This window comes from Pristis pectinata, chromosome 18 (genome assembly GCF_009764475.1).
Source record: "Pristis pectinata isolate sPriPec2 chromosome 18, sPriPec2.1.pri, whole genome shotgun sequence".
Taxonomy (NCBI): Eukaryota; Metazoa; Chordata; class Chondrichthyes; order Rhinopristiformes; family Pristidae; genus Pristis; species Pristis pectinata.
This window is the reverse complement of record NC_067422.1, coordinates 18401304-18426708: the sequence shown is the minus strand read 5'-3', so window position 1 is coordinate 18426708 and position 25405 is coordinate 18401304. Positions and strand designations below refer to the sequence as shown.

General features: G+C 41.7%; 1 protein-coding gene across 1 annotated transcript in view; it reads right to left on the bottom strand.

Annotated features, from left to right (window-relative positions):
• sdk2b (sidekick cell adhesion molecule 2b) overlaps window positions 1–25405 on the bottom strand; it is a 699987-nt gene that overhangs the window by 86495 nt on the left and 588087 nt on the right. The window contains 1 exon segment of the mRNA XM_052032768.1: window positions 6580–6744. Coding sequence (XP_051888728.1) covers window positions 6580–6744 — 165 coding nt within the window.

Genomic DNA, 25405 nt, shown 5'->3' with positions numbered 1-25405 from the left:
ATCCCCAGGGCCTGACCTGGTGCATTCTTGGACCTTGCGGGAAGCTGGAGAAGAAATTGCGGCAGCAGTACAGTGCAAGACATAAAGACATAAAAATTACTGTAAGTTACAAACATAAATAAATAGTGCAAAAGAGGAATGATGAGATAGTGTTCATGGGTTCATGGACTGTTCAGGAATCTGATGGTGGAAGGGAAGGAGCTGTTTCTGAAATGTTGAGTGTGGGTACTGGACTACCGGTATTGAATGCCACAGATATAGCTCTCAGCAGACCGTGAATCTCCTGGTTCATCCAGGGCTTCTGGTTTGGGAAAACTTGGTATGTTCTTGATGGCACACATTCATCCATGCATGTCTTGATGAAGTCAGTGACAGCCGTGGCATATTCATTCAGATCCGAAGATGAATTGCTGAATCTGGTCCAGTCCACTGATTCAAAGCAGTCCTGTAAACACACCTCCACCTCCCCTAACCAAACCTTCACAGTCTTCACCACTGGCGCTGCGGTCCTCAGTCTCTGTCTATATGTCAGGAGTAGAAGTACAGCCAGGTGATCGGATTTGCCAAAGTGCGGGCGCGGGATGGTAGTGTAAGCATTCTTAATGGTGGTGTGGCAGTGATTGAGTGTGTTGGCTCCTCTTGTTCCGCAGGTGACATGTTGGTGGTAGTTTGTCAGAGACTTCTTCAAGCTGGCCTGGTTGAAGTCCCCCACAATGATCAGGAATGCATCAGGGTGCGCTGTCTCGTGACTGTTGATCACGGTGCTCAGCTCCTCCAGTGCCAGCTTGACATTTGCCGGGGTGGAATGTACACTGCTACCAGGACGACAGCGGAGAACTCCCTCAGCAGATAAAATGGATGACACTTGACTGCCAGATGTTCCAGGTTGGGATGTTCTAGATCACATGGGATCCAGGGGAAAATAGCGGACTGAATTCATAATTGGCTCAGTGGTAGGAAGCAGAGGGTGATGGTTGAGGGTTGTTTCTCAGACTGGAGGCCTGTGTCTAGTGGTATGGGTCGGTGCTGGGCACTTTGTTGTTTGTAATTTAAATAAATGATTGGATATGAATATATGAGGCATGGTTATTAAGTTTGTGGATGATATTAAAACAGGTAGTGTTGTAGATAGTGTAGAAGGTTATGAATAATTACAGGGGGATCTTGATCTGCTTGGTATGTGGGCTGAGGATTGGCAAATGGCCTTCAATACAGATAAATGCAAGTCATAGAGAAATACAGCATGGATACAGGCCATTCAGCCCAACGAGTCCATGCTGACCATGGTGCCCACCCAGCTAGTCCCAATTTCCTGCATTCAACCCATATCCCTCTAAGTCCCACCCCTCCATGTACTTATCCAAGTGCTTCTTAAATGATATTATTGTACCTGTCTCAACCACTTCCTCTGGCAGCTCGTTCCATGTACTGACCACCCTCTGTGTGAAAAAGTTGCCCCTCAGTTCCCTTTGAAATCTTAAACCTCTCACCCTAAATCTATGCCCCGTAGTTTTGGACTCCCCTATCCTGGGGAAAAGACTGTTACCGTCCACCTTATCTATGCCTCTCACAATTGTAAACATTTCTATAAGGTTGCCCCTCATTCTCCTACGTTCCAAGGAATAAAGACCTAGCCTGGCCAACCTCTCTCTATAACCCAGGCCCTCTAGTCCTGGCAACAAGGGACATCAGGGGCAGCTTCTTCACACAAAGGGCGATGCGTATTTGGAATGAGCTGCCAGAGGTAGTGGTTGTGGCAGGCACATTAACACCGTTTGAAAGCCATCTAGATAAGTACATGGATAGAGGGGGTTTAGAGTGCTGTGGGCCAAATGCAGACAGATGGGACTAGTTCGCTGGGCAACACAGTCGGCATGGACGAGTTGGGCCAAAGGGCTTGTTTCCATGCTGTATGACTCTCTGAGGTGTGGTCTGGGTACAAAGATAAAAAGCATGCAGTGTTAATGAGTGTTGAATAGAAGACAAAAAAGATTGCAGGTGCTGGAATCTGGAACAAAAAACAGGGTGCTGGGAGACCCTAGTGGGTCAAGCAGCATCTGTGGGACAGCTCATGGTTGCACAGTATGAACCTCAGCTGAAGCAAAGGAAAAATTATATCTTAGTGCTAAATACATAATATTTCAGAAAAACTAACTACCAAAGAAATCACGTTGCATTCAAACTCCTTTCCAAAGCCACTTTGCCTTCTAACCTTTCACTTGTCATTCAAAAATCTCCTTAAATATATCAATTTCACTCCACTTAATAGTTTACTGCTCCCTAAATTCTTCTTGCCCCTTCTGCATTATCATTTCTTTCCTGCAAAGTGCTCTATGAAGTAATTGTGTGTCGTTGTTTAAACACAGCTGTGGATACAGCTCAGCACATCACGGAAACTAGTCTCCTCTCTCTACACTTCTTGCTGCCACGATAAAGCAGCCTGCATAATCAAAGACCCCACCGTCCCTGGACATTCCCTCTTCTCCCCCCTCCCATCGGCCAGAACATACAAAAGCCCGAAAGCATGTAACACCAGACTCAAGGATAGCTTCTATCCCTCAGTTAAAAGACTATTGAACGATCCCCTAGAATGATAAGGTGGACTCTAGACCTCACAATCTACCTTGTTATGGCCTTATTACCTGCTTGCACTGCACTTTTTCTGCAACTGTAACACTCTATTTTGGATTCTGTTGTTGTTTTCCCTTGTACCACCTCAATGCAGTGTTGTAATGAAGTGATCTGTATGGACTGCATGAAAAACAAAGTCTTTCGCTGTACCTTGGGACATGTGACAATAATTTTCCAACTTACCAGATGACTTGTTACATATGCTTGGAAAAGTGTTGAGGCAATGATGCAGCCTATTTCACTGAAGTTGGTTCTGTTATAAGCCTGCTGGTTGGTATCATGGCTTGCAAACTGTACTAACTCAATGTAACTGCACTGTGTAATGAATTGACCTGTACGATCGGTATGCAAGACAAGTTTTTCACTGTACCTTGGTACAAATGACAATAATAAACCAATACCAATAACATCCCAGCACCTTTATCAATCTTTCTCGCTACAGTGTTGTACTTCACCTCCAATAAACTTCCAGCAGGAGTGGAACTAATCTTCAGAACTAATGGGAAACTGTTCAATCTAATAATACTAAGGAACAAAGATCATGCAAATCCTTGTAAACAGGTGGAGACACAAGAGAATGCAGTTGCTGGAATCTGGAGCAACAAATCAGGATTGCAGTATGAAGATGATTCTTGTGTGTGTGAGAAACAAAGGACTGTAGATGCTGAAATCAAGATGAATCGTGTGTGTGTGTATGCCTGGAGGCCAAGCTTCAAAGCATCTTCAACTTTCTCACCAAAGCACACAAGAAGATCCACTCAATATCTGCAAGACCAGGAACTTCAATCAGTCTGCCCCGGCTGCACCATCTTGCCCTCCAACAATTAACATTCATGATGAGATCCTGGAAAATGGGTGATGTTGGAGACATTTATTTGGTTCAAATAAAAATAGAAAGGCATCAAAAGGTATGGGTAGAAAGTGGAATTATGGCATTGAGATAGATGATCAGCCATGCACACAATGCATGGCAGATCAGGCTAAAAGAACCAAATGACCTACTTCTGCTCCTATTTTTCTATGTCTCTCACATTTTCATTATGACAGATATTAAGATAACTGGCTTGTAGTTTCCTGCTTTCTGTCTCCCTCCCATTTTTCCATGAGAGACAGAGTAATGAAATTGTGAATAGCTGATTTGAGAAATGCAGATATTTTGCAAGGCTGCAGGAGGTTACAGAGGCAGCCCACCAAAAAACACAGATTAGAGTTTTTTGTGATAATGATCTGAAATCCAAATGTGAATACAAAATGATATATTATCCATCATGAATTAATAACACACTGAGAATCAAAACCTGAGGGTTATAAATGTTATGGCTTCCAGCGATATCCACATTAACAATGAGGTTCCACATTTTAGCCTCTGTTAAAAAGTTTCTCCTTCATTCCTAATTTAATTTATTAGGGATCTGTGGTGATTTATTCAAATAAGTTCATTCAAAATTATAAGTATTATCCAAGTATTACCTGTGCATCTGGAGATGGGAAGTGGGGCAAAAGAACTATAGCATCACTAAGTAAAAAAAGTAATCCCCTTGTTTCCTGGGGTTCAGCTGGATACCAGAATGAATTAGACTATTGTAAAATATGTTAAGTGCGAAGAGAGAAATTTAAGAATCTGAGAAAGGACTTGGATGATACTTCTGAAGCAGGTTCAAGAACAGCTACTTCCCTTCAACCATTCGGCTCTTGAACCAACCTGCACAACCCTAATCACTACCTCAGTACAGCAACACTATGATCTACAATGCACTACACTTTGCACTTTGTTTTTTTTGTTCTAATTGTGTTCTTCCTGGTATAATTTTGTATAATTTATGTTTAATTTACATTTTTCTTGTGAATGTTGTGTCAGACGCAATGTGCCTGTGATGCTGCTGCAAGTAAGTTTTTCATTGCACTAATGCATACATGTACTTGTGCATATGACAATAAACTTGACTTTGACAGCTTGAAGACATGATCAGTAAGGCAAATAAGCAGAGGTAATTGTTATTTAATGCTATTGACAGATTTCCGAAAATAGTTCAGACACTTTACAAATCTGGTTATTTGATCGTGGTGTAAATCTCTCAAGTGGTTAGGGTATACACTGATTACTTTCTAGCCTTGTGAGCAGAGGCCAGCTGTTGCACAGAAGGGAGACCTAGTGCCTCATGCTGCTACGCAGACCAAATGCTCAGTGACGCTATTGCTCAGCCTGCCCCAAGGGAGCAGGGGCAGGAGGGGAGCAGCCAAGCAGAAGTTAAAGATGGGAAGATAATATGATTCGAATATGACAAAGCAAGTCATAAGACAAGCATAGAACGCAGGTCAATGACATTTACAAAACAGAAGGAATCTTTCAGTCCCTAAATGTCTGCGCTGGCTCTTTGTCAGAGCAATCCAATATGAATCCACAGTTTCGAAGTCCCATTATTCACACTTGACAAGCACTTGAGTAATCTGAGTAATATGGTGACCATGTCCCTGTGCACCCTACCCCATAGCCTCTATCCCCACCATTGATATATTGATGTAAGGAGGTTAAATTAAGTCCTTGGCTTTATCTTGTCACAGTTACAGGGGTTGTAATACAACAGCTGCACGTTCATAATAGCAGATGATAAGTTGCCTGGTGAAAGACTACCATTGTTGTAAAACTGAAGCAGTGCACAGGCAGAAGTTCAGAGTGTTGTCTGTCTTACTTGCTCAAAGGGGAGATGCAGGAAGCTTTGTGGTGCAAGGTTTGGGAGTAGCAAGTAGCGCTCACGCATGTTGGGGGTGGAGGGGTTGGTGGCCCGAATCAGCCGAATGACCATGTAAGTGGTTGGAGGGGAGAATTATGGTGGATGCAGTGACCATCTAAGTAGCTGGGCAAGTGGGGGCTTGGAGATCTGCACCACCTGTCTCACAGAATGTAGCAGTTGCTGGGCTGACTGAAGGGCTGTAGAGAAATCAGAGGGTGGGAAGACCGGATTACAGATCAAAGGGAGGTCAATGGTTGGGGTGAAGGAAGATGGGCACAAAGGATAAAAGGTAAGCATGCCCAATGATGGTCACTCCCGTTGTGGGAAGTGCCTCATCATTTTTCTGGAGTGATGCAAAACAATCTGTAAATTATAATCAAAAAACTGCAGATGCTGGAAACCTGAAATTAAAACAGAAAATGGTGGAAACACTCAGTAGGTCAAGCACCATCTGTGGAAAGAGAAGCAGGGCTTCAGGTTGAAGACCTGACAGAAGGATGGTCTTCAATCTGAAATGTTAACTTTGCTTCTTTTTCCACAGGTGCTGCTTGACCTGCAGAGTGTTTCCACATTTTCTGTTTTTACTTTAACCTGTAAATGGCCATTATCGTGGTCGACTCCATGTTGCGTCCACTTTCAGTCCTGCAGTGTTGGAACAAACAGCACTGCAAGACCTAATTTACTGGTCAAGGATCTTAACCTGACAGGAAAGGTGGTGTTCATTTTGTGACTTGGACACAGGCCTATTGGTAGATTTATTGTTTCACCCTCTTGGCTATGCTGTTTTAGATAGACACTGGCAGAAATGTTCTGACAATGGGTCGATCAAGATAATACAGTAACTAAGAAATCCAATGGGGAATTCAGAAAAAAAGCCTCTTTACTCAGAGTGGTGAGAATGTGGAACTTGTTACCACAGGAAGTGGTTGAAGAGATTAGTGTAGAAGTACTTAAGGAGTGGCTGAACAAATATTTGAGTGGGAAGGGAATAGAGGGTGACAGCACTCGACTGAGATGAGGAAAACTGGGAGGTGGCTCGAGTGGAGCATAAACACAGGCGTGGATTTGTTCATCAATGGCCTGTCTCTGCGTTGTACAACATACATATATTAATGGCTGAATAAACAGAACCTCCACTGAGGGGATGATTAACATTTGAGGGCTCGGGTAAGTTCTACACAAAAAATATTAACAATTTCAGAGGTAAGTTCTGTACCTGAAACAGATGGAGAAGGGGAACTTGGTGTTCCATATCCATAATCATTTACCGCTATTACTCGGAAATCATAGCTCACACCTTGTTTCAGGATGTCCATGCTGAAGGTGTATGATGTCACTTCTTTAGGAACATCCTTAATTAGAATATCCCACAGACCTTCATCTGGAAAACATAAAATTAATACTGTTAAAATATTACCTATCTATTTATTTAACCGTGTCCCTGGCCATACTTTAGAGAGAAGATCAATTTTGTAACTTAGGCAATGTATAGGCAAACTTTTCTCTGTTTAGTAGATTTTTGCAATACAATTATCCTTTTTATATTCACCATTAGTTGCAAAAGAAATATATTCTTATATATTCCAAATTCTTCATGGCATGAACACATTTTTACGGTTGAGATTACAGTTGTCACTTGGAATAAGTACTCTTTACACATTTTTTGGAAAGATTGTGGCCAAAAAATTGTTTCTCATCAGCTTCTTTTTCCCCCTTCTTATTTCCCTGTATGCCTTAACTTTATTCTCTTTTGTGCACAACCACTAACTCCTTACAATGAGGACTGACTTACAGTAGCCATTTAACCTGTCAGAATGTCTTAGGGGTGTGAGAGATAACTAAAGCATCTGGAGGAAACCCACACAATCACAGAGAGAATGCACAAACTCTGCACAAAGGAACCTGAGGTCAGGATTGAACCTGGGTCCCAAAAGCTGTGAGGCAGTCGCACTTGTTGCTGCACCTGAGTGTTATAATAGTATCTGAGTTCAAACTACAAAGGTGTGCACTTTGAGGAAGCCTGCAAGATGGCAAATGCTCTTGTCCACACTGTCTGCTCCTCCAATTTAAGGAAGAGCTAGATGAAATCTTTGATCCTGGAGAATGGAGCTTGGGTGAACTCCTTAAAGCAATAGAGAGTCTGCAGAGATCAACAGCAGCGGATCCTGAGGCTGGGAAGCTGAGTGACTGTGCCTTGACCTCCATGGGCAAAGGAGCTCAGGCACACGTGAGCTATTTTTAAGGAGACAGGAAGTCACAGATCTCAGGAAACAAGACCTGTATGTAAATAAGAATGGTTATTTTTCAGACAAGTGAGGATGGAAATCATGTATCAGATAGATTTTGGGATTGCACTATTGCTGATGTCATTTGGGAGAGCTCTATGCTGAAAGCATAATAGAAAACCCTGCTAAAAAATCAATGGTCAAGTTTCCCCGTGGGCTCTAAATACTACTGTAGTCTGGATTCAATCAATTTTCAGCACCACGTCACCCTTTGTTTTGGAGTTGTGCAAAGGATTTTCTAGGTGTATGTGTCAGGTGTAGCTCTTGGCTCTGAGTCAGAACATCAGGGTACAAGTCCCACAGTAAGGAACTAAGCCAAAAATATAGAGTGGCAATCCAGTGCAGCACTGAAGAAAATCAAAACTGCTGGAGACATGACAGTAAACCAAGGTCCTCTCTAACCCCTTGCGAAAATAAAAGATACCATTGTACTATTTTGTAAAAAAAAGCAAGTATGCCATCCTTATGTCCTGGCCAATATCTATTCCTTACGAAACATCAATTAATCAGATTATTACTGCATTGCTGTATGTGGGTGCTTCCTGTGTGTAAACTGATGAATCCTACACAGTGGTGACAACACTTCAGAAGTATTTAATTGTGTGTAAAATGCATTGGGACATCCTGGAAGATGTATATACGTCATTAAAATAATGGAGGGAGGAATCTGGTGTGGATGCATTAGACATTCATATTTTGCCAATAGTAGTTCCTGCCCTTTTGTTTCATCAACTAGCTGTGAAATGGAAAAAAAATGAATGATTGCCATATGCCTTTAAGATCAATCTACACTCTCGCTGGGCAGTTGAAAGCACTAAACGGCAGTCAATTGATGCATTAGAAAACTAATCAACAGAAACAGTTCTTGGTAAAAGACTCCAGAAAATTGTGAAAAAACAAAATTTATGAATCACAAGTCACATAAAAACAAATGGCCCTAACTTTTGAAGAAAGACAGAACAAAAGTTTGTTATTTTCTCATGACCTTTACCACACGTTCACTTGGATAGGAAAACGATGCAAAATCAATACTTTAAGAACTGTTGATTAGTTTCTGTAAGTGTTATGCATCAACCAATAGCCAGAATTGATCCCTGATGTGTGTTGAGGTCTCCAATCTCAGATCTGGCATAGGCAACATGGCTACAGTTGATCTCACTGGATCTTGCCTGGGAAGGAAAAGATACTCCTGGAATCACAGTCCAGAAATCTATCTGGAGGCCCAATGATGCTGTGCTTCTGCTTTGTTCTGTTCTGTAATCCTCTTGTCTTTCTAAGGGCTTGGGGTTGTTCTCTTGCAGCAGAAGAAAATCAGACATTCTGTTTTCTGAGAAGGAGGCCAATTTATTACCATTATTCGGCTGTTTTATGGTCAAGAAGCCACTCAATATTATCATCAGCTCATGTGATGGTGGTGTAGTTGCTCACTAAAATGGGCTAACTATCTGACTCCAAATCTGAAATTCCAAATTTTAACCATGGCTGAAGCATTAATGCTGCTACTTCACTGGCAGAGATGGCAATTGCTGTCTCCAGACTTGTAAGTGAAGAAAGGCCATTTGCGTTCGGTTTAGCCCCTTGCAGCTCCAGATGTGGATACAAAAAACAGACTAACTTATATGCATTTAAACCATCCATATTCTTATCATGCAAACTGATATGAAAGGAAGCACCAAGAAGAAGAGCAGTCTACCTCTTGGCAACGTTTGTCCAAAGTCATAAGAAGCAGCAGACATATTTCTGTGAAAAAAATTATGAACCCAAGGGCTGACGTATTTTTTGAATGTTCAAAACAAAATTAGTCCTGACATTTCCAGAACATTTTAACTTAATATATTTGTAGGGCATGGAAGAAACATTTTGCACAATGTTGATGCCTTAGGCACCCAGATCACATAGTCAAAGGCATTTTTTTGGGAGGGAGCAGAATAAGTGATTCAATCCATCCCAATGAAATGCTTCTTTGCAGTACCAGAGGGTGAAAAGTACAGGGGAGAACTGTGGACTTCAAAATCTCATGGTCTCGATCTTGATGGATTTAATTTCAATAGTTATTGTACAAAATTGTTCTTCATCCTGGGATAATTTTAATTTGTTGGGCAAAAAACTGACAGGACTGGTTTCAGCATGAATTTCACAATTTGCGTGATTTATTTTCCACTGCTATATATAGGTGTGCAATCAGACCCTTGTAACTTCCCAGCTGTTTAAAATTAGCCACATTATTTCTTTGCGATTGAATGTAATCTTGGATGACCAACTAACTTTATTTGGTTGGGACAGTATTGACCTACAAATATAATGAGTCTTCCTTTCCCCTGAGCCCCAACTGACACTTCTCTTGAGTGGCTCACTGGAGGAAATGGTAACATTGGATGAGATATGGGCCAATGGTGATAGCAGGAGTAGAAGAGAACGCTTCAGTGTTGGAGACACAGGAGACTGCAGATACTGGAAATCTGGAGCAACACACAAAGGCACTGGAGGAACTCAGTGGGTCAGGCAGCATCTATGGAGGGAAATGGACAGCTGATGTTTCGGGTTGAGACCCTTCATCTGAACCCTAGTCTCGACCTGAAACACTGGCTGTCCATTTCCCTCCATAAATGCAGTCTGACCCGCTGAGTTCTTCCAGCACGTTTGGGTGTAACTTGGTTGGGTCCTCCACATCCTAACTCAAAGTATAATCATAGCATTCTATAAGGGAGGGCATGTCATGGCGGGGAACAGTGAGTAAACCTGGAATCTCATTGTGTTATGACATGATGTACTTACTGAACTAATAGGGAAGCTTACACCTGCCCAGTCAGGCAGCTCAGGCAATAACATGTAATTACATTATTATTATTTTAAAAACAAAATTAAACAGCTTCGATAAAAATGCCATTCTGCTGGTTTTCTGCTGCTGCAAAAGTACATTTCAACAGGAATCAGCTTTTTTTCTACACATACTTCTACTTGGGTTGACCTGTGATCATTTCCTGTGATAAGTCACTCAACTCTGTGGTGTAGCCCCTCTGTATTCCGTATTGACATAAAGCACTGAATGAACAGAGCTAACAGTGGATACCAAGCAGGAAGGGCTACCTACTTCCCCAAATTATAAAGATCCAGTTCCCACCCTCATGCTGAATGACTGTGGGACAGCATTTTCCCTGCAATGCCAAGGAGCCTTGGTGGTCAACTCAAACGTCCTTTCAAGGCTTGCCAGCAGATGTAGCACTAAAGGATGGTGGATGGGTGGGGAGGTGGTGAGCAGAGACAGCAGCAGCATCGATGGAGCCACAGGGTTCATCTTTTCTTGAGAGTCAATGCCCCCTTGCTTTAATTGTATGCTGCCATCCCAAGTCAGCCACTCAATGTAAACAGCATGCTGCCCAACCTGTAGGAAAGCAATTTCTCACCATCAGCATCAGGAACCTGGCCATGGCACAACATGAGAACCCATTTCATCCTGCTGGCTTTAAACAGCTTCACCAGTACTTAGTAGAACTTATGGTCAGGAACTGGCTTGATCCCAGCATGATGACAGTGCTCTGGTGCATTAAAACCATCATATTGGCAAGGCCAAAGCAAACCTCATCAGTAACAGTGACTAGCCCAATATTCCCAATTTTGTAATTGTATGTGTCCATTTATTATTTTGAAAAGTTAGTCAGCTAAAGAAACAACATCCCAGGATACACAGAATAATGCTCTAATGGTAAATACTTTTTCATATGTTCCTTACACTGCTGGGGCCAGAATAAAAAGATTGTTTAATCCGTCTTGCTTTTAGCCAAATGGTGACTGCTCTGCCCCATGTTGTACTGTGCAAACTTTGGAGGTTTCCAGTATTCAATGTTTTGTTCATCCTGATATAGCTGATTCAAACAGCAGTGAAGTGTATGTATCTCCCTCTGTAACTGGATCCTCAACTTTCACAGTCAGTGCGTATCGGCAGTAACATCTCCTCCTCACTGACAATCAACACAGGCGCACAGCAAGGATGCATGCTTAGCCCACTGCTCTACTCTCTACACTTATGACTGTGTGGCTAGGTACAGCTCAATCGCCATCCATAAATTCGCCAATGACACCACTGTTGTTGGCAGAATCTCAGATGACGATGAAGAGGCGTACAGGAGTGAGGTCGATCGGCTGGATGAGTGGTGTCACAAAAACAACCTCGCACTCAACGTCAGCAAGACCAAGGAATTGATTGTGGACTTCAGGAAGGGAAAGTTGGGAGAACACACACCAGTCCTCATTGAGGGGTTAGTGGTGGAAAGGGTGAGCAGCTTCAAGCTCCTGGGTGTCAACATCTCAGAGGCCCAACACATTGATGCTATTACAAAGAAGGCACACCTGCAGCTCTACTTTGTTAGGAGATTGAGGAGATTTGGTATGTCACCAAAGACTTTTGTAACGGTAGCATAGCGGTTAGTGTAACGTTATTATAGTGCCAGCAATCCGGGTTCAATTCCGGCTGCTGTCTCTAAGGAGTTTGTATGTTCTCCCTGTGTCTGCGTGGCTTTCCTCTGGGTGCTCCGGTTTCCTCCCACATTCCAAAGATGTACGGGTTAGGAGCTTGGGCATGCTATATTGGTGCCGGAAGCATGGTGACACTTGCGGGCTGCCCCCAGAACATTCTACGCAAAAAAGATGCATTTCACTGTGTGTTTCAATGTACCTATGACTAATAAAGAAATCTTATCTTAAATTTCTACAGATGTTTGGATGAGAGCATTCTGACTGGTTATTTCACCGCCTGGTATGGAGGCTCCAATGCACAGGATCAAGAGGCTGCAGAGGTTGTAGGCTCAGCCAGCTCCATCATGGGCACAACCCTCTCCCACTAACGAGAACATCTTTAAGAGGCGGTGCCTCAAGAAGACGGCATCCATCATTAAAGACCCTCACCATCCAGGACATGCCCTCTTCACGTTACTACCATCAGGGAGGAGGTACAGGAGCTTGAAGACCCACACTCAATATTTTAGAAACAGCTTTTTCTCCTCCACCATCAGATTTCTGAACGGTCCATGAACCCATGGATACTACCTCGTTATTCCTCTCTTGCACTATTTATTTATTTTTGTAATTTATAGTCATTTTTATGTCTTTGTGTCTTGCACTGTACTGCAGACATAAAACAACAAATTTCACAACATATGCCAGTGATAATAAATCTGATTCTGCAATGCCTCACTGACCCGAATTTAACTAAAATTTCTTTCTGTATGGCTTGTTGCAGATTAACCTCCATGTATCTTCTCAAAACACATAAATCAAGCAAAGGATAGATACCTCCAGAACAATGAAGTTCAATGGTTTTATTGTGCAAAGAATGCAAAAAATGCTTTCTTTCACAACTGCATCTCCTCCTAGCTCCTGTCACCATTTACTTGTAAGTCAGGTTGTTTGTAACCTGGGGAGTCCCTGTACAGTATTAATTCATCAGAAGCAGGGCAGTGATAAATATATTTGAATATATTTCACAACAAGCATATCATTCAAGTAGCAGCATTTGTAATTTTAAAATGAAACCAGAAATTACAACAGGAGGGTCAGGATCAGCAAGAGGCACTTGCATTGACACAATGGCACACTGGTAAGGACACACAGAAGTCAGAATTGGCAGAGAGATACTTTGGGATGAAGAAGCACAGTTGGCACTAGAACAGCCTTGGGATGGTGTATCAATGAAACAAAATGTCAGTCACCAAGAAAGGGCAACTTCAGAAGGCAGTTTTGCTGGAACATACCACAGTAATCAAAAAATTCACTAAACTATTATTTCTAATTTCATTGCAATAGTTAATACATCAAGTTCACTGGCTAGTGGGTTATCTGTCAAATGCCAAATCCAAGTTCCACTAATAAACTGCTGGAAAAATAATGGGGTGTAAGGTTATTAATTGGGGAGCATGTTCAGGGGATTAATGTGAGCTGCTGATCTCCAGAATTTTTGGGTGAATGACAATGCACTGGGGTTTTCTTCAAATAAACTGCATCTTAACCATTGTTTTAAGTATCTGCTGCATTTGTACATTAATTGCTTATTAAACACATCAAGAGAGGTAATAATTCAGTGATAATATTTTAAATATAATTGAAAAGCAATGACAACCTCTCTCCCCATAATGACAATTTACATGGCTCCTCTAATTCGTGTATGTAGTCATTTTGTTTAGAAAAGATCAGATTTATCATTTTTATGCCTTATATTCCATCTCTTTTTTTTATATTGCTCTTAATTCACTCTTTCAATCTTTGCTTCCCTCTGCTGACTTATTTTCTTTGATAGTAAGTTAGATTTAACCATAAATTATACTCCTTCCCTGTTGTTTCATGTGCTTACCTGTCATTAATTTTCATTATTTAGGGAGACTGATTGTCAGAGGGACATTAACTAATCTACTGTTGCCCATGTTTCTCTGTTATCTGCTAATGTTTCTATTAGGTTATGGCACAAATGTTTATGAGTCAAAGGATGCAGAAAGAAATCTAACTAATGGGGCTTTTCATGAGTTGCCCTCTGCCAACAATGTCTGACAATGAGTCCCATACAGTTGCTTACAGGAAGAGTAAAACTAATTCCACATGCTGCAAAGAAGGCTGAAGCTGTTTCTTCAAAACTGGTATTTCCACATCATGTCCTACTTTCTGAACGCATCACAATGTGCCTTTATCTTTGTTTACAGCAGCTGTGATCTTTGGGCCATATGGCAAGCAGCAAATCAGTTGTACAACAGGAATTTGACAGTTTAATGCTGCTGATGCAACTCCCAACATTTTGACCTTGGTGTCAAAGATATGACCTTCACAGCATTATCAGCTGGACTTCATGATCATGGGAGATCAGAGCACAATTCTTAATGTCCTAAAAGGCAACCTAGAACGTCCCACAATGGATTAAATCTGGAAGGTGTGGCTAATTTTCTTAATTGAGTGATTTGCAGACTCCAGATAGCCCAAAGGCGACAGTGTTGTCCCCACGTGACACACATCCACACAATAAGGATGATCTCAGTCTTTTAAAAGCTTTTTTAAAAAGTGTTTTGTTTCTCTACTTTTTTTTCATCAACCTTCCTAAAGCCATTGATCATTATTGGAAACTTAAGAGCATCGGACCCAAGTAATAATTATGTGATAGCTGATGGTATGTGCAGAAAGCATAATTAGCAAGGCACAGTGGAAAGATATTAATTGGGAACAGCCATTTCAGGAGTGGTGGCAACTGAAACCAAGCCATGAACAAGTGAATAAAAAGGAACACAGAAACAAAATGCAAATTCCTGCAACAAATAGAAATAAAATAATGCAAATGCTGGAAATCTGAAATAAAAACAGTTAATGTTTCAGAACCGACAAACGTTTTTTGATCTGAAGCATTAGCTCTGTTTCTTTTTTCACAGATGCTGTCTAACCTGCTGAGTGTTTTCAGGATTTACCCATTTTACTATAACAATTCTAGCTTACCATGTCCGTCCAAAAGCCACAGAGTTCCAGGTGATAAGACTTGGTGACAGCATAATGCTGCTTTTTTTCAGTGTTGCACAATTGAGGAACAATTTTTTTCACAGTGGAAAAACAGTAACAACCACTTTTGGATCATTTAAATTGACTTGGGAAATTTGACAGGGGACTTTCCAATCTGAATCAATGTTGTGTACCTCAAGTGATATAGCAATGGAATGGCATAGTTCCCCATATGACATTCCTTTCTTTGCATTTTGTGAGAAACTAGACTAAGTTTTCCTGTCAGCAATCTTCATTGGACATTCCTGGGACAACGATGCTTTACTACAACAATGCTGAATGAGGATTCTGCAAAGTGTCACCTTGTTTTGATCCTTTTGGCCCTCATCCAACATATGGCATTGACCCATCCCATCCCATCCATCAAACTTACTGCTGACCCCATGAGGTCCGACTTCAACCAGGATCCTGGTCCTGATCAATGGTAAACATTTCCTTTCTGATTTCTAACCCTTGGGCCCAAGTGTTCCCACACCACCAACCTACCTCTGACTCAGTTACATACCTTCCCCAGATACCTAACCTCAGGCCCAGATCCCGATCATCTGGCTCTCTCCCCAATGACTTCCCTCTCCACCAGACCTAACCTCAGCCTCAGGTGGCACATTTTCCTTTGGCATCAGCCGCTGGTGAAATTTACACTGAATTGGTCATTAGCATTCCACTTAATGCATGTCTAACACATCCATGTTGGAGCATTAGAATTTCTAGACTCGTATCAACGGCTTGAAAGGTGATGTAGGAAGAGTTCCTACTATTCCAAAAAAAGCATGAGATGCAGTGTTCCAGATTCCAAGGGGAACAGCAGTGAGCTGAATGTTTTTAGTGCCACGTTTCTGCATGGATGTATCTTATCCACAACTTGGAAGGTCATCAATTTCCTTTTGACAAACAGCTGCCACTTACATTGGGAACGTCCAAGGAATCGGAGAATGGATCTGTGTAATGTTGATCATTAGTAACAAATCAACAGGAAGATATCAAATTCTGTCACTCTGCATTTTGTTTGCAAACTGCAGCAGACCATCAAGCAAATAAATGCTTTCTTCCTCCTACCAGCTGCCATGATGTCTTCAGTTCGAGGAACTCAATCATGCCAGTCCTCTTTACAACAGAAAAACAAGACTATGTATAATCTTGGAGATGAAAGCATCTTTTACAATCTTGGCTTCTGACATCTGTATGTTTTCCCAGTATAACAGCTGAATTCCATCGCAATGATAAATGTACAACCCCAAGCAATAGAGCATATTATTTGGATTTTGATGACATGTTTTATGTTCCTGCCTCAATCTGTGGGCTTTCAACCACCATGAGCGCAGTCTTATACATTGCACAACTTTAGTCGAGAGGGAGGCTTTTGCAGGGAAGCCTCAGAGACAAACAGGTTTCTATTCTGAGCAAATGCATTATCAAACAAAGCAACTTTCAGCAGATAATGCAGAAGATAACACAGTTAACATTGCTAATCATACCGATGAGACCACACCCAACCCAAGCCTCAGTAAACAGGCTAGAATGGTGTTGACGATGTCCACACACAGTGAAGTTGTATTTCATGGGGAATGTGCATATATAGTGAAAGAATGCCTCCAAGTGGAATAGGAAATGGCATAACCTGCAAACTTAAAGCACTTTCACACAAATAGGAAAAGACTGAATGTGTCTGTCACATACGCTACAGTGACTTGTTAAGATATGGCTAGATGCCCAAAATAAAGGCAGACTACAAAGGCACTGTACCAAACATGCCAGGCTCTTTGGCTCTTTTTCCCCAGATGATTTACCTGATGATTACACTTTTTTGTTTGATTGAATTGGCCTGTATAAGCTGGCTGTGACTGCGTTGGCTGGCACCAGCAACTGGAGTCATGTTGTTCTCCATTTCAGTCTGTAGTGTTACGTTTTAAACTCACTGGGTGATATAGTCGTATTGCACAGAAACAGGCTCTTCTCTCACAATGGCTATGCAGACCATTGAGTAATGATCCCATTTTACAGTACTTGGCTGGTTGCCTTCTATCTCTTGGCAATTCAAGTGCTCGTCTAGATGTGAAAGTGAGGAAACCTGTTTTCATCTCTCCCTCAGACAGAGCATTTCAGATTCCAGTCACCCTCTAAGTGAAAAATTTCCTCCTCAGAACCTCTCAAAACCTCCAATCGCTTATTTTAAATCTTTGCCCTTTGTGTTACACACCTCTGCTATGAGGAAAAGTTTCTTACAATCTACCTGATCCATGCCCCTCATAGCTTTGAATAACTCAGTTAGGTCCCCCAATGAACTATCTCCAAAGGAAACAAACCCAACATATCCAGTCTCTTTTCATAACTGAAACACTGCATGCCAGGCAACATTCTAGTGAATCTCCTTTGCATCCTCTCCAGTGCAATCATGTCCTTCCTATTTTGTGGCAACCAGAACTGCACAAAGTATATCACCTGTGGTCTAACCACAGTTTTATTAAGTTGTACCGTAACCTCCCTGCACTTTTGTGCTATACCCTGGCTAATGATGGCAAGTATCTCACATGCCTTCTTCATCACCTTATCTACCTGTGCTGCCAACTGCAGCAATCCTTGGACTTGTACACCTCTGTTCCTTAATACTCCCTAGGGCTCTACTAATCATTGTTTATGTCCTAGCTTAATTAATTGTCCCAAAATACACCACCTCACATTTACCAGGATTAAATTCCACCTGCCATTGCTCTGTCCATTTTATATTCAACAATATAAGGGCAACGGAGGACATAGCTTTAAGGCGAGAGGTAGGAGATTAAAAGGGGATCTAAGGGGTAAGTTTTTTTTTACATGGAGGGTGGCTGGAACCTGGAACACACTGCCAGAGGAGGTGCTTACATCAGATAAAATTACAATGTTTAAGAGGCATTTAGACAGACACTTAAATATGCAAGGCATAGAAGGAAATGGTGCTAATGCTGGCAAATGGGATTACTGTAGATGGGCAAGAAGATAGGCAAGGATATAGTGGGCCGAAGGGCCCGTTTCTGTTCTGCACAACTCTATGACTCTATATCATCCTGTAGCCCATGCATACCCTTCTCACTATCAACTGTATCACCTTACTCTACTTGACTCATGCAAAAACTGTCCAGATACTCTTAGTTTAAGACCAAAGCCACCCTTTTAGCTGCTGGAGTCCTTTAAATCCTGCAGGAACAAACTTGTTTTTGACCTTCATTTGGTAATCTCTCAATGACTAGCCTATCTATGCCTGTCTTTTTGTGGGCTATGTGGAACAGTCCTTGTTCCAAACATTCTCTGGTACCACTCCCCAGCTCTTTCTCCATTACATCAACAATGTGCGGAACTTGTCAATTTTAACACCTTTGCTATCAACTTTCACTCTGCTTTCAAATACACTTCGACCATTTCTGACACCCCTTTCCCTTTTCTGGATCTCTCTGTCTCTATCTCAGGAGACAATCTATGAACTGGCACTTACTATAAACCCACTGACTCCCACAGCTTACCAGATGACACCTCTTTCCACCCCGCCTCTTGTAAGGATGCCATCCCTTTCTTCCAGTTTGTCCATCTCTGCTACACACGCTCTCAAGATAAGGATTTCTATTCCAAGCCATCTGAAACGTCCTCCTGTTTCATGAAGTATGGGTTCCCCTCTATTGTGGTTGATGGAGCCCTCTCCTCGCATCTAGTCCATTTCCCAGTATTCTGCTCTCACCCACCATCCCTCCAAAAAGAGCAAAGATAGAGTTCCCCAGTCCTCACCTTTCACCCTACTAGCCTCTGCATCCAGCACATCATCCTTTGTCATTTCCGCCAGCTCCAACAGGGTCCCACCACCAGCTGCATCTTCTCCTCCCCATCCTTTTCCACCTTCCAGAGGGACCACCTCTCTGTGGCTCCCTGGTCCGCTCATCCCTTCCCACCAATCCCACCTTGACCCCTGGCACTTTCCTCTGCAACTGCAGGAGATGCAACACTTGTTCTTACACCTAAACAGCCCTTCCAGGTGAGGCAAAGATTCAAATGCACCTCCTCCAACCTCATCCACTGCATTTGGTGCTCCTGATGTGGCCTCCTCTACATCCGTGAGACCAAGTGCAGACTAGGCGACTGGTTTTCAGAGTACCCGTGCTCTGTCTGCAATGGGCACTGTCTCACCCATCCCCCTCTCCTCTTTATACAGACTGTCTTCCTTCTCTACTCTCAGTCCTGATGCAGGGTCTCGATCCAAAAAGTAAATAATTCCCTACTCCCCACAGATGCTGCTTGACCCTCCGAGTTCCTCCAGCAGTTTGTTTTTGCTCCAGATTCCATCATCCTGCAGTCTCACGTGTCTCCACTTGCAATCAATGCCAGAAACACAGAAGTTTAAAAGCTGAGCCCAAAAATTTCATAAAAAATTGAGCCATGGAGTATTGGCAAACTATTCAACTGTGGGAAATGTTGTAGCCAAACCTAATCTTGTTTCACCCTATGTTATCATGGACACACTTAATGACAATGAGTAATCAGAACCATGTTTGATCATTTTCTTTCCAGTTCAAGAACAGTGGGGTTAAAAGTGGGATCTTTACAGTTGCTCTGGTTTAGATCAGCTAACTCGGAACAGAGCAACATTGAACCTAAGTCCTTTCCATTCTTCAAGCCTCTGAGCAGAACATTTATTGACTGAGTCATCAGCTACAGCATCTGGATACATTTCAATTTAATGGAATAGTATTTTCAGATGCATTGAAGTAAAATGTTAACACATGACACAAAATTCCAGAAAAAAAAATGGTCATGTAAAAAGCTGCAAGATTAACTACTTTACTTAACAAGCCCAGCAATGGTCACACCTTGCTACAGCCTGAGGACTGAACACAGTTCTGGTCACCACATTGCACTGGTGAGGACACAGGGGAGAGTTACAAATACATTGCTGGGGTGGAAAACCTTAGCCATCAGCAATGACTGGATAAGTTCAGGGAGTTTCCTTTGGAACTGAGGACCCTGAGAGGAAATCTAATGGAGATGCATAAAATTATGAGGGCACAATATAGAGTAAATGAGGAGCTATTCCCTTTAGCAAACATCATAAATATCAAGGGCATAGATTTAAAATGATTGGTAGAAGGATTAGAAGGGAGATGAGGGAAGAAAGATTTGTTCATCCAGTGAGTGGTGGGTGTCTGGACTCACTGCTTGAAAGGGTAGTAAAGGCAGAAACCCTCATCACCTTAAAACTGTACTTGGATTTGTATTTGAAGAGTTATGACCTTTAGGGCAATGGACCAAGTGCTGGAAGGTGGGATTAAGCGAGACAGCTCATTTTGACCGGGATGGACACGAAGGGCTGATTGGTGCCTTTCTGTGTTGTAAATCTTCAATGATTCAGATCCAGAGGAATGATATCCCTCACTGGAATGTGAAACTATGACTCACGTTTCCCTCTGAACCCAAAACAATCAGGTCAAACAAATACTCCAACTATTGCAGAGCCTGAGGTCAGTCAGCCAGCCGGGATTCAACTCCTGCAACTTCAGATTCATTTACTTTAGTATTGTGCCAAGGGATGCAATAACTCATTCGTTTTCCAAGAAGCAGGGAGTAAGGAAAGCTATTGTGTCATAACATCTACCAACCGTGGAACGCTTTATAATATCAATCAATTTAAGTTTTCACAAACAATAAAGCTCAAAGTTTCATCAACTTTGAATGACCAATTAAAAAAAATAGAACATGTCTCAATAGCAGTTATGGTCAATAAGTCACACCTCAGTGTTCTCTCGACAAGTTAACACATCATTATATTTCTAGAAAGCTTTTCCAGTCTCATTATTCATAGGTAATATAACGAAACAAAAGAAAATTGTTTGCAGTTCAATGTTCACATTCACCTTTTTTCTGGATAGGAGTATCCAAAGAATTCCTCCCTCACCCCCAATACCCTGCCACCAGTACTGTTCCAGTCAGGAGACCACAGTCAGGAGAAATTTCCCTTTGGTTATTTGAAGTAAGTGCACAACATTTTGTGCAAAAAAAAACCCAAACTGCTGGAGGAACTCAGCAGGTCAGGCAGCATCTGTGGAGGCAAAAGGACAGTCGATGTTTTGGGTCAATACCCTTCACCTGGACTGGACCCGCTGGCTTTCTCCAGCAGTTTGCTTTTCGCTCCAGATTCCAGCATCTGTAGTCTCTTGTGTTTGCACAACATTTAGTGTCTGCACAACATTTTTTGTCTGCTATCAACCAATAATGACTTCAATGAAGTGAATCTCAAAGTGAAGGGCAATGTGCAGCTGATTCCAGCTGCTGAAAATGAACCGTACTTGTAAATCAGGTGTGATTAGCCATTACCAGGAAAATGCATGGCAGGATTGGTCAGAGGTTTGGGTTGGAAAAAAACTACTGAAATAGGAATACCGAGACAGACCATCCAGATATTCAACGAAAAGCGACGCCTTTGTCAATTTCTTCAAAGAAAATGACATAGAAGGCAGTTACAATGATTCAATCAACTCTCATCCAGAAAAATCTTTTTGCCCATTTGACAAATTCACTTTCATTTGTTTTTCTTGCTCAAACCCCATATAAATGCTTGGCAATAGTCCACATACAGCTTACATAATTGATAAATAGCAAACATCAGCCACCCTTCCATTCAAGTCCCTTTGAAGACCGAAAACGGTCATGTGGTTAATAATGGGAAGGAAAGTTATATGGCTCCAAGAACTTAACATTGCATTGCAACAAACAATCTGCTGGAGGAACTCAGCAGTTCCAGCAGCATCTGTGGGAGGAAAGGAATTGCTGATGTTTTGAGTTGAAACCCTGCATCAGGACTGATGCAGGTATTTGACCCAAAACATCGATGATTCCTTTCCTCCCACAGATGCTGCTCAACCCATTAAGTTCCCCCAGCAGATTGTTTGTTGCTTCACATTTCAGCATCTGCAGTCTCGTGTCTCTGTATCATTACATTACTAAAGCAGGCAAAAAAGTAGCAAATAGAATTCTATCCAGAGGAGTATAAGACAATACATTTGGGAATAAGAAACAAGGCATCCAGGGATATCTTGCAACAAATGTCCACAGATGCCTGAAGATAATAGGGCAGACAGGCAAAATGATTCACAAGTTGTACAGGATTCTTACCTTCACTAGCCAAGCTGTAGAATATAAGAACACAAAAGTTAAAGTAAAATGGTGTAAAAACTTGACTGGAATATTGTGCACAGTTCTGGTCACCAATTTCTACAAGGATGTGACAGCACTAGAGGGGGTGGAGTAAAGATTCACAAGCTTGTTTCTGTGAGTGAGGAATTTTTAGTTCGGCTGGGGGTTGTTTTCATTGAAGTAACAAAAGCCAAGAAAAGAATTAAAGTGTAAAAAATTATAAGGAGTCCAGAGGGTTTGATGGAAATATTTTGCATTGCAGAAAGCTCAAAAACAGTCACATTGACTTAAGGTAGAAGGTTTAGAAGGGAATTGAGGGAAATGATTTTGTGCCACATTATGTGTACATATTTGGTTATGCTTCATGCATTTAATGTTTGTAGGCATCACTATGAAGAAGGTGTGTTACGTGGCTAACATAGCAGCAATGTATATAGCATGCTTCAGTTTGGAATTAGGGAAGCACAGACAGTTCAGGGGTTATGGAACTGAAGGAGATTACAGAGATAGGGAAGTGTGAAACCATGGTGAAACCACGAAGGGATGTGAAAAAAATCGATGAGAACTTTAAAATTGAGGTTTTGATATACTAGGACTCAAGTACAAGGGTGATCCCAGCAAGCTCTTTTGCACTCCTCATTGAACCCTTGCCCTCTTATTGTGTTGTGTGGCACTGCAAGGTGCTAAATGGGATAGGCTCAGAACAGATCTGGCATCTTAAAACAGGGCATCCATGTGTGGACCATCATCAGTAGCAGAAATGTATGAGACCACACTTTGCAACCTCCTGCTTGGTAGATCCCTCACTCTATCAATAGTATCAACCCTGGTTTCATGAGACCTTGCTGGGAACAGCACACATTGACAGAGCTATGTGATCTCACTACCAAGTGATCAGATCAAGAATCTACAGTCCTGCCATATCTGGTCATGAATGGTGGTGGACACCTAACAGGAGGAGGAGGCTCCAAGAACATCCCCATCCTCAACAACAGTGGGGTCCAGCATGTGAGTGCCGAAGACAAGACTGACATTCAGCCAGAAATGCCATATCCATGATCCAATTAACTTCCTCCTAAGATTCCCACTATTATAGAACCCAATCTCTAGCCTCCACCTAATATCAAAAATGGTTAAGAGCAGCAGATACAGCAGAGACAATGGGACTAGACAATATCCTGGATGTAGTGCTGAAGACCTGTACTCCAGGACTAGCTGAGCCTCAAGCTGAGTTGTTCCAGTGGAACACTGGCATCTATCAGACAATATGGAAAATGGCCAAAGTATGTTCTATTCACAAAAAAAACAGGTCAAATGCAATCTGGCTAATAACCACCCAATCAATTTACTTTCAATCATCAGCAAAGTGATGTCAAGTAGTCATTGACTGTGCTATCAAGAGGCATTTACTCAGCAACAGCCTGCTCACTGATGCCCAGTTTGGGTTTCACCAGGTCCATTTGACTCATTAGAGTTTTTGGTCACTCATGGACTAAAGGGCTAGATGAGAGGTGAGTTTGTCTGCTCTTGACATCAAGGCACTGAGTGTGGCATCAAAGCACTTTGGTAAAACTAAAGTCAATGGGCATCAATGGGAAAACACTCTGAAGGCTAGCATCATAACTCAGACAAGGAAAATGGCCATGCTTGTCAGAGCACAATCATTCCAGCCCAGAATTTAACTACTGGGGTTCTGGATATCCAGCAGTAAATGACTCACCTTCTGACACCACAAAGCCTTTCTGGCATCTTCAAGGCACAAATCATGAGCACGATGGTATGCTCTTCATGTGCCCAGTTAAGTACAGAGCCAATAATTCTCCAATTTTCAAGAAACTCAATACCATCCACATTACTTTACATCAGAGAAGGACAAAGCAGCCCTCTTGATTGGTAGCCCATCAATCTCTATAAATATTTGTTCCATCCACTACCAGTGCAGGAGGCTACAGTGTTAACCATCTGCAAAATGGTTACTCGCTCAGATTACTCAGCAGTACCTCCCAAACCCATGACCTCCAGCAACAAGGAGAACAAGGGCAGCAAATGCATGGGAACACCATCACCTGCAGGTTCCCTTCCAATCACACACTATCCTGAAGTTGACCACCAGTGCATGCACCATATCACAACCATCTTCTTCAAAATCCTATGATGCAAGTTATCAGTGTTAAGTTTTCCAATGCTTGTTTGTTTTTACTAATGCTAATTTCTTTGAGCTACTCAATCATTCTAGACCTGTAGTTCTCCATTATTTCTGTGAGGTTTTCTGTGTCTTCATCTATAAAAACTGATAGGAAGTAATTGTTTAATTTCTTGCACCTTTCCTTATTTCCCAATATAATTTCTGTCTCAGTCAGTCAGGGACTTGTACTAATTTTAGCTTTTTACATGTTTATAGTAGCTTTTATGGCCAATCTTTCTCCTTTTTTTCGCAAGACTACTCTTGTTTTTCATTTTCCTTATCGATGGCTAGGTTCTCCTTTGCTGAATTCTGAATTTTTTTCCATTTGTCTGAGTTATTGATTTTTTGGACATATTATAAACCTTTTTCTTTGATTTGTCTTTAACTCTTACTGATAGCCCTGGCTGGATAATCTCTATTTTTGTCTTAAAATTATATATATTACATGTAAACTATACATTAATTGTTTATATTTTAGACACTGCTTGTTCACTGCCATGCCTTTTCCCAGTTTACTATTGTCAACTCACACCTCATGCCTTCATAACTTGCTTTATTCAGATTTAAGATCCTGATTTCAGATCAAACTAAATGACTTACAACTTTTACATAAAATTCTATCATATTATGATCACTATTCCTTAAAGGCCTCTTAATTACCGGATCATCAATTAACTCTTTCACATCACTGGATCTAAAATAGCCCGTTCCTTCATTAGTTCCACAACATATTAATCTGGAAAGCCATCTGTTTTATACCCCATGAATTCATTCTAATTTGGCTAAACACAGGTTAAAGTCCCCTATGATTTCTGTATCACCTTTGTTACATTCACATCTAATTTCCTGATTAATTCTATGCCTACCATCTGGTGCCTATGTACAACTCCCTCCAATGT